Source organism: Channa argus, chromosome 15, assembly GCF_033026475.1.
Source record: "Channa argus isolate prfri chromosome 15, Channa argus male v1.0, whole genome shotgun sequence".
NCBI classification, from domain to species: Eukaryota; Metazoa; Chordata; class Actinopteri; order Anabantiformes; family Channidae; genus Channa; species Channa argus.
In genome coordinates, this window is record NC_090211.1 from 20,330,860 (window position 1) to 20,341,588 (window position 10,729).

At 39.7% G+C, this 10,729-nt stretch overlaps 1 protein-coding gene across 2 annotated transcripts; it reads left to right on the forward strand.

Annotated features, from left to right (window-relative positions):
- Positions 1 to 396: 396 nt before the first annotated feature.
- LOC137099587 (casein kinase I) lies at positions 397 to 10,408 on the forward strand. 2 transcript variants are annotated; one of them, XM_067476622.1, is made up of 11 exons: positions 397 to 574; positions 3,326 to 3,416; positions 3,659 to 3,769; positions 4,032 to 4,180; positions 4,975 to 5,203; positions 6,670 to 6,840; positions 7,321 to 7,469; positions 7,568 to 7,763; positions 7,911 to 8,050; positions 8,410 to 8,478; positions 8,605 to 10,408. In XM_067476622.1, the coding sequence occupies exons 2-10, from the start codon at positions 3,341 to 3,343 to the stop codon at positions 8,440 to 8,442; spliced, it is 1,254 nt and encodes a 417-aa protein (XP_067332723.1). In that variant the 5' UTR covers positions 397 to 574; positions 3,326 to 3,340; the 3' UTR covers positions 8,443 to 8,478; positions 8,605 to 10,408. The 2 variants fall into 2 exon arrangements, with proteins under 2 accessions (XP_067332723.1, XP_067332724.1); XM_067476623.1 differs by lacking the exon at positions 397 to 574 and adding an exon at positions 703 to 734.
- The last annotated feature ends 321 nt before the right edge of the window (positions 10,409 to 10,729 follow it).

Below are 10,729 nucleotides of genomic sequence, written 5' to 3' on the forward strand. Positions count from 1 at the left end.
CTTAAGTTATTATTTTCCAAAGTTTGCATTTTTGTGGTTAGTTTCGATGAAAAAAATAACTAAAAACAGCAATAACAAAAATAAAAATAAATAAATAAATAATAGGGGATTAAAAAAGCTGCACATGATGCCTCAAATTTTAAAAACAGTGAACCTGTACTATTTTTATTTTCTCAGCTAAAGTTTACATTGCTTCATCATTAAAATAGTCCATTACTAATTTTTGTCTTTATCCCACTGAATGAACGGGTACATTTGTTAACGAAGGAGGGGTTTGGTGTGACGTTTCCCTTTAATGACGCTGCCCTGACATCCCGAGAATGACATCACTGACGCCGTGGACGGGCGCGTTAAGTAACGAGAGGGGGAGACAGAGCGGAGAACGGCCGCTCGTGCTGCTGGAGCTTCGCTGGGACTATCAACAGGGAGTACAAGGCGACGACACAGCTAAGAGCGGGGGGTATGAGAGCCGCCAGAATCCGCTCCCATCCTCCTCTGCCCAGGCACGTATCCGACTGACAACCATCGGATCAGAACCTCCACCGAAGCAGCTCTCGGACGAACCCAGTATCGGGTGAGTGGTGGGCCGGGGAACCAGGGAAACCAAGGGGGAAAAGGGGCCTGATTCGGCCGAATCAGAGTCTAGTATTCACGGCTTACAGGAGAGGGGGAGGGGGCAAGGAGTAGGGATGACTATCTACACAAGCTAGTCCAGTACACACAAGGGTGCGGTTGTAAGTATGATCCAAAATATGGTGCAAAAATAATGACATTTCAAGCTTTAATTTAATATCGAAGATATTCATGGTGTATTCGCCCTCGTATCACGATCCGGTAACGTATTTCTATCGGTGTTTCTCGTAGCAGCTAATCGTTATTGCCGACGGTCGGTATTTTTTACTAACGTTACTGAAACGTCTGTAATTTATGCAAATGTGTACTTCTTCTTCTTTTTTTTTTTTTTTTTTTTTTTTAAAAGAAGCATTATTACTGTTGTTCGGTTTAATCAAACGCAATATTGCAGCTAATATTTAGCCTTTTGAACATTAATCACAAGTGACTGGCTTCGCATCAAATTGCACCCAGGAAAGAGAAGTGCAGCCTGCCGACTGTCACAGCCGGTAAAGAACCGATTATTAAATAAAAAGCCTGCAAGTTGTGGCGAAATGACGTGTGGTGTAACGTTAGAGTCCCCACTCACGGGCTGATTGTGGAGTGACAGCTGCCTGAGTGCGAGAGGCGTCTCAGGGCTGCTTTTCATGAGATTGTGAAATCTTGTGGCTTTTGGTCTCGTGGCTTGACGGATGTTTTTCTCTTTAAGACGACTTAAGTTGTCATTTCTGTGCTGGGTACTTTGTACACAAGTGCCCTGATCAACTGTCAAGAAATACTGTAAATAGTTGTGCTTATGTGTTTGTGTGTGTGTGTATAGGTGGTTTCACAACAGTACACAACCTCCTTGGGACATTGTGTCTCTACAACCAGCGGTGTGACATCCCCATAACCAGCAGTTATTCTCTGTAGCATCTTAACCAATCCACTGTCCTGTACACGACTACTACCATAATAGCACATGGGGTTTTTTGGCTGTGTGGTGTGACAAGCTAATTCCACTTGTTTCACATCGCGCCGTCCATCCCTGAAACATCCGTTCTTCACATTGCAGCAACATTTTCACTATACATGTATTTGCAATAACAAATTCTCCTTTGCTAAGATTTTTAGGATATAACCAAGTGAAAACCATATGGGCAAAGTTCTAAACATGCAGGCATCAGCCAAAGTTGACAGTCTAGGGCCATCTTACAGTGTTGCTGGGTCAGCTGATGTTTTCCCCTAAAATGAGGACAGTTTTTTTTTTGAGTATTAATCCTTTAAAAAGGCTCAGATGGTGTCGGATATCATACCTGTTAATGAAGTTTTAAACTAGTCTACTGTGAATGCAGAAGCATTCGTGATAACAAAGCTTTCAGCTATTTCAGCAAATAGCTTTGCTTGGAAAATCCTTTCAGCAGCGAAGCATTCAGTCCACTTCAGAAATGCTTTTTTTAGTTGATGTCTTTAAGTTTATTTTAACTCCTACTGCTTATAGTTCAGACAAGGGAATTTTTTGATAATGTTATGATAAAGGAAGTTTGGATGGAAGCCCACGGAGTGGTGAGGACTGATTCTATAAAACTGTGCTTGTCTGATCCTTCGTTTTGCCGTTCCCCGGATTCATAGGAGATGAGGTTTAAGGCCACTCTTTAAAGTTCAGCAAATGAGTCAGTATGGATGATGTGACCAATTTCAGAATATTTCCTTGTCGAATTATTATTTGATAACTCAGACTGAGTTTTCTTTGACGACACGCTGCCATTACATTTAGAGCTAGGAAAAGCATTTCCGAAAAGAGAATGTACTGTGAATGCTTCAGCGCTAAAGATATTTAAAAAGCCATATGCAAGCAATAACAGCTTTTTTTGAGCTGAAGGTATTGAAGTTTGAACTGGCTGCAAGTTTACCAAAGTAGTTAGTCGCCAAACCGGTATGGAAGACGAAAGTCATAGTAATAATAATAATAATAATAATAATAATAATAATAATAATAAAGATTAGGATAGCATTACTGTGAATACAATGTTGCTATAAAGAGCCCTTGATGAATGATGCTTTGCGCTGACACGTTGTCTGCTGCACAGAATTGTCTGAGGGCCCTGATACAGATAAAACCAGCCAGTGGTGCCTGCTCATACCTTCCCTCCCTTGGCAGTACCAGTACAGAACACTGGAGAGTTTAGTCTTGCTTTTGCATTGGCTACACAATGTGGCGTGGTGGAGCAGGTACTAAATAAATCATTATCCCGCTCCGGCATCACGTCCAATTTAATATGCACTTCATTTCCTAGTCCTCATGTAGCAGTTGATTTTGCTCCACTCCTCTTTCTCTTCAAAGTGCCAACTGGCTTTTCTGTGTGGCTCTTCCTCTGCTTTTGCTGATCTCAGAGCATCCACCTCCCCCTGCTCTACAAATCTAATCTTGTGTCTCTGGAAGCCAGACAGCTGTTTGCTGATCATCTAGTCCTCCTTAGGTCACATTCTTAGTTCAGTTTGTCTGGCATTGATGCTTTGTGTGCAGCTGACTGACTCTTGAAAATAACTTCAGCTTCCCTCTGGCTGCCACTCAAGCAAATTGAGGAAATGGTGAAATTTTATGTTCATTTGAGTTGTAAAGTAGTTCACCCTTAAGTGTTTCAGAGCAAAGGGTAAAGAGGCACAACAATGACAAGCTGGTATCATGTGTCCTTTGCCCTTTCTAACAATATCTCTGTTTTCTGTTTGACAGTAACAACTTGTAATCATGGAGCTTAGAGTGGGGAACAAGTACCGGCTTGGGCGAAAGATAGGAAGTGGTTCCTTTGGAGACATTTACCTTGGTGAGTGGCAATGTTTTCTTTGTTTTTGCATGTCATACTCTATTTATTTATTTATTTATTTTTGCACCAGTTTAAAGGTTGTTTCCACACTACAGATTGGACACTCTGTGTTAATATAGAATTATAGTTTTTCTTTAACTATGCACTGATTTTACTTCATATTCATCCATTATTGGCTTGGTGCTGGTGCAAATGCCATGTCTCTTACAGCTGTGGTTGTGTTTCTGCGCGTCTCCCCTCAGGTGCCAATATTGCAAATGGTGAAGAGGTAGCCATCAAACTCGAATGTGTGAAAACCAAACACCCACAGCTGCACATTGAAAGCAAGTTCTACAAGATGATGCAAGGAGGAGGTAAGGAGTGCACGCCGCTCTGATGTGGTTTCAATAAATTCTCAATACATTTTGGTGTCTCTGGCCTTTAATAATATACTAATCCTGAGAGGCCGACATCTTTTTGGTGAGATAAATCATTTTCAAGCTAACTCACAAAATTTAGTAAATGTATTTCAATAGAACTGTTGCACAAAAATCAGAGGGAAAATATACTGTATAAACTAAAAGTAAAGGTTGTAGTTGGTGGAACAAACATACTGATTTTGTGTGTGTGTTTTAGTGGGAATTCCATCGATAAAGTGGTGTGGTGCAGAAGGAGACTACAATGTGATGGTGATGGAGCTGCTGGGTCCTAGTCTTGAGGACCTGTTCAATTTTTGCTCACGGAAATTCAGCTTAAAGACTGTCCTGCTCTTGGCCGACCAGATGGTACAACACACAACCTTCTAATTTGCAAAGTCAGGTTCATTTGATTTAGGATAGTTTTACAGTCTCCTTAGTGGAGTCTGTTTAAATGTTTATTATGTATTTAGAAGTATAATACAAGGATGATGATTGAGCTCGGTCATGTGTATGAATTGAGTCCCCTAAGGCTTCTTAGGTGTGTGTTTGTGTGTGTGTGTGCGCGCGCACACAACTACAGCCTAGTTTCTGTGTCAGTCCCTTATGTATGGGTGTTTGACTCTCCACCCCCACTCTGGGGTCTTCTCTCGTATGACTTGGTTTGAGCAAGGTATTGATGTGTTAAATGCACCTAATACTGCTGAGGAAGCACAGAAAACTGCAAAGTAGTTTATTAGTAGCAAGGAAAATTGCTATCCTGTATTTGTGACACCATTATACTCTTCACTGTATCCATTATCCAAACTGCTTATCCTGTTATGCTTCACAGTCAAGTAAGGGTACACCCTTGAGAAAGCCTAAATTTATTAAAGAGCCACTCGGAGACAGACAGCCAGTCATGCTCGTATTTACACCTACATACAATTTGTTCCTTAACTGCATGTCTTTGGATTGTGGGAGAAAGCCAGAGTACTTAGAGGAAATCCTCAGGCAGGGGGGAACATGCAAACCCCACACAGAGAATGCCACAACCAGCTGGGTTCAAACTAATTGCTAATCACTGCTCCACTGTGCTGCCTTGCATCAATGCTGTGTATGAAAATTTTTATGCTGCTTAACAAGACAGTTTTGTCACCGTTCGTCTCACCTGTCTTCCTCAGATTAGTCGTATTGAATACATCCACTCTAAGAACTTCATCCATCGGGATGTGAAGCCTGACAACTTCCTAATGGGCCTTGGCAAGAAGGGCAACCTGGTGTTCATCATTGACTTCGGCCTGGCCAAAAAGTACCGTGATGCCCGCACACACCAGCACATCCCCTACAGGGAGAACAAGAACCTGACTGGCACAGCCCGCTACGCCTCCATCAACACACATCTCGGAATTGGTATAGTACACATGGAACATACAGTACCCACACCTGCTTATCATAATTATTTTTTAAATGAAAGTGTGTGTGTGTGTGTGTGTGTTCATTCTCTCTTCTGTAGCCATCAGCGTGGGGACTAATATTGCTGAACGACTTGTTTTTCAAATCAACATTGCAATCTTAACAGTAGAATTTTCAAATTGCAAAAGCTGCACTTTAAGCTGCAATTGAAGGATAAATGAAGAAAGTAAAAAAAATAAATAAAAAATCAAACTTCACTATGATTAGCAGCACCGTAGTTAAAATGGCCCTGGCAGAAGCAAACCCCTGTGTTAGCTGCAGTACATGATGCTTGTGACAAAAAAGAAACCGTAACATTATTTATGTCATTTGAGAATATATAGGTTTAAAAAGAGATAATAAGCTACTGGTACAGTATTGTGCTAAATGTGTCTGGGTAAGAAAGCTACTAGGCAAGGTAATACTGGAAATCTCTGTCTTTTAGATTAGTGACTTGTTTTGCAGAAAGTTGGGTCATAAAGTACTTCTGTTTGTTGATTATCTCCTATTCACTTACAGCTGTGTGAAGAAGCTTTCTAGAAAGCTGTAGTGTCGTTATGATTTCTGTTCTGTTTTATTGCTGTCATGGCTGAGAGGTTCAAGTGTCTTCAAGACTTGAAAGATCATGACTGTTTTTGTTTTAGCAGCTTAGAAATGTTGAGATTTGTGGTTTTAAAGGTCAGATCACGTTTCAAGACCAATTTATTCAGATAATGGAAAATAGTGCTATTACTTATTCCTGTGATTATTTATGTAACTGCCTCTAAAGTACATGTTAAATGTGATTTATCAGTTCGCTTGTGATTTCTCCTCCTATGTGATACTCATCCCTAGACGGAAGGTTTCATGCCCTGAACTATTTGCCAGATTTTCCCATCTTGTCATAACCTAGTGATGCCCTCTAAATATTTTAGGGGGGTTCAAATCTCCAGCTTATAGTGGGGTGTATTTTATTTTCAGCCAGGAAACAATCAATTCCTGCTTTGTGTTTTTTGTCATACAGTACTTGACACCTGACCTCCTCCTCTTCCACCCACAGTTTAATTTTGAAAGTGCCTTTTAACAATCTTTTGGTTTATATACACCCTGCATGAATATACAGAGGATCTTGAGATGGAGTCAGTTAGTGTTGTCATGCCCTCTAAGACAATCTGCATAGTATTTTTATTTGTCTAACCCTCCTAATTATTCACATCCCTCATCTTCTTGCACTGTGCTAGTTTAATGGTAACATGCCCAAAATGTAATTTATCTCTAATCTGTTTTTGGTTTAAACTGCAAACAAATTATCATGAAAATGACTTCTCATCACACTAATACACACTACTGATATTAATTACACACAGGTATTGTTTATTTACCAGCCCTAAGACATTTTTTTTAAACTTTACTCTTGTATGCACATTATACTGTCTTGTCTACAGAGCAGTCCAGACGTGATGATTTGGAGTCTCTCGGCTATGTCCTCATGTACTTCAACCTGGGATCCCTCCCCTGGCAGGGCCTCAAGGCTGCAACCAAGAGACAGAAGTATGAACGAATCAGCGAGAAGAAAATGTCCACGCCCATTGAGGTTCTTTGCAAAGGATACCCTTGTAAGTGCAGCTGCAACTGTATGTTTTTATTGTATGGAACAGTTTGGTAATTGCACAAAGTAAATTATAAACATTTCAGAGATGTTGTAGTTTTGCTGTATTGTAGTTTTTTTTTCAGTGTTTTATGTGTGAGTTTATCGGGGCGTCAGTGGCTCAGGTGGTAGTGGCAGCCTACCGACCATAGGGTCGAAGGTTTGCTCCCTGCCCTTCCCAACCAAATGTCTAAATCTAAGAAACTGAACCCCCCCCGACAGCCCACCCCGAGCCGGTCCCAAGCCCGGTAGAAATTGCGGAGGGTAGCATCAGGAAGGGCATCGGGCGTAAAATAAAAACTGCCAAATCAATATGCGGACAAATGATTTACTGTGGTGCCCCTGAACTTACAGGATAAGCTGAAAGGTTTAAAAAAAAAAAAGCTGCATGTGTGTTTATGTAGTGTTTCTACTCATTACCTCATTACTTTTTTCTTTTTTTTAACAGCTGAGTTCTCAACATACCTGAACTTTTGCCGTTCACTTCGTTTTGATGACAAGCCAGACTATTCCTACCTACGACAGCTCTTCAGGAATCTTTTCCACCGACAGGGCTTCTCCTATGACTATGTGTTCGATTGGAACATGCTCAAATTTGTAAGCTTAAGCAGCTACTTTTAAATACAGCGTTGATGTTCATTTCAAACTTTTTTCCCCAGTATAAGATCTTTAATGTGATTGATCTTGTCTGTCAGGGAGCCAGTCGGTCTGCTGAGGATGGGGATCGGGAGAGGAGGACGGGAGATGAGAGGGATGAGCGGCTTGGAGGAGCCCCCAGAGGGTCTGCAACACGGGGCCTCCCTCCAGGTCCCAACCCGGGAGCTGCCAACAGAATAAGAAATGGGCCAGAGCCGGCCATCTCTAACCCAGCTTCACGGGTCCAACAGTCTGGTGAGTTTCCAGCTAAAAGTCTCAATCTCTTGCCATCTGTGTCTCGTTAAAAATTATAATTCTCTTCTGACATTGGGGATTTTTTTTTTTTTTTCTTGAAACATCTGCATCAAAATGGTCACCACTCAATTTTATCCACACTTTCAGGGAACACATCGCCACGTGCAATTTCTCGTGCGGAGAGGGAGAGAAAGGTCAGCATGCGGCTTCACCGTGGAGCTCCTGCCAACGTATCTTCCTCTGACCTCACTGCCCGTCATGACCAATCCAGAATTTCCACATCACAAGTAAGGAAACATTCACAGCTCTTTTCAGCCAGCAAGGTGGTAAAATAACAGGATCACATATAGTTAAACCAGTGAAATCTAAACAAATACAACAGCACAACAAACTGAAGGACCCAGAAATGACTGAATGAAAGACTGAATGAAATGTGTACTTCCTTCATATGAATAAAAGAGGTGTTTATAACAAGTTAAACAAATGCAGTATTTGTTGCATGGGTGTTGCACCATATGATGGATTTGTGTCATGTTGCTAATTTAATATTGTTATAATAATTTAATGTAGTAATTCTGGTTGAAACTGGGAGAGAGAGAGAGAAGTAGACTGCTGACTCATGAATCATATTCCGTTTCTTTTACAGGTAAGCGTGCCATTTGAGCACATGGGGAAGTAGGAATTCTTTGGCTCTGCATGCACATAAAACTGACAGGTTTGGTCCAGTTACACTTAATTACATCAATACATTGTCCTCTCTAATGACCAATAATGCTCGTGTTGTTGCAGAGCTGCAATATGGATTAATTGATTTGTGTTTTTTACCTTGTCTTTCAAAAAGATTATTGCCAATGGAAACGCACATTGGAACGGAGCAGTAAATCTCCAAAGGATCCAGCAAAATACATGACAGTATCCATCTTGCACTCGTTCATGAATATTTTTGCTGAACTATGGATCACTACTATAATACAAAAAGCAAATTAATGACAGTGCTACACCATTGTTGCTCCATGTGCGCTCATACCTACTCCCTCCTTCCTCATCACATTCCCTCAGTACCTTCTGACAGACAAATATGAAGAACTGTTGGCATCAATGAAGCAAAAAGTCATCAGGGACATGCATGTTTCTTGTCAGAGGCCAATTTGTTTTGAAATAGGCTTAGCAATGATTTATTTTACAGTTTTAACAGAAAAAGCAACCTTTTATCTGTATGTTGTTTTTCTTCTCTATCACAGGGACATTTTAAGTTAGAGTTATTCGTTTTGTTTTGTTGTTTGTTTGTTTGTTTGTTTTTTTTTTTTTGCTTATGTGACAGCTAAAAAATTAAGTGGAGAGAGGTAGGTGAGAGGGATGGAGGACAAAAGGAAAGAAGATTTTGAAAAGCATAAGTACGTGACATTTTAGCTGTTGTAATGTTTCTGGTGATGTAGAACCTGTTGCTTGCTTGCCCTTTAACCAAGTTTTGATGATTTTCTAGTCCCTGAAATTTTCATCTACTGCTTATGTTTTTCTTGTTTTGACTTAAGTTTTCTTTTGGTTTTAATGCGAGTAGGTAAGGTAAAGAATAAACATAGATATTGCAAAGAGACACTCCACATCTTGAGGGAAGCACCTCAGGAAGTTATCAGTGTATTTGACCACAGACCATAGCTGCCCATTTTGACGAACAGTGGCTGCAATTTTTATGATGATTCTTAATGTTACCTTTTTTATTCTTTTTATTATAAGTCATAGGGGAGTGGGTGCATTATGATAGGGATGACATTTGGGGTAATAGGGCATCCAAAATTTGTTTTTAATGTTTACTCCACTGTAAATATTTTTTTTTTATTTTGATGTTTTTGGATTTGGTGTAAAGTAGAAAAATGCATATTATTGATAAGATTAGGGGCTGGATTCAGAATTTAAAGTACATTGAGGGATGAATTACTGTTGCGTTGCCAGCTGGGTCATCCACATTTTGAGTGTGTGCGAATCCACATGATAAAAGTGAATCCCTGCAAAGACCACTCAGTTAATTTTGTCTTTGATAGCATTGTTTAACTTTGTTCTGAAATACTTGTCATTGTCATTTTTGTCTTTTTCTTCCTGTAAATTATTAGAAGTATTCTTCTTCTTTTTTTTTTTTTTTTTTACATTTTTGTTTCCTGTCTCTTTTCTTTATTCTTCAAAGATGTCGTACATTTCTGTATTCATAGGGCTTTAAATATTCCTTGTGCAAAAACTATAGACAATAGTTTGATGTCACCTTTTGGATTTTAACCTCCAGCACACTTGATGATGTCATTTGGAAGAAAACATAACTGATGCAAATGCAGGGATCTGTAAATAGCAGTGTACTGTGAGTGATACCATTGTACAGGCCACTATGACCCAGTGGCACCGTAACTGTTGGGTTGGGGATGGTAAAGAGGCTGAAGCCATGGGGATTTCACTATGTAATGTGTATTGATATCTTGTACAGTTCTTTAACACACTTTATTTACAACAGTATTTGTGTATATTTTATCAGGTAATAAAAATGAATAATGTTGCTCACACTGCTGTGCTCACCATTCTCTTGTGCTAACTGCACTGGGTGGACACTTTTTACTTAATTATGGAGCTTGTGTGTTTAATTAAATTTTTTTTGAAGTATATTTACATGAGTACTTTACTAGACGTATGGCCTTGACACACTTATCTAAGTATTTCTGTGTTGATTCACTACAATTCAAAGCGAAATATAGTACTTTTTATTCTGTTACATTGTCTAGTTATCAGTTTCTTTTGCACATGCAGGTCTTCAATACAAATTATTATTGCTCACCTTAAAGCATGGAATAGTTAAAATTGGCTCTATCTTCGCTTGTTTTGTGTATTTCTTTCTCCCCTCAACACCTTTTTAAAATAGCTTTTTAGCTGTGTGCATAACCTTATTTATGAGGGATGTGGTACAAGTCTGGAATGAATAAATAAAT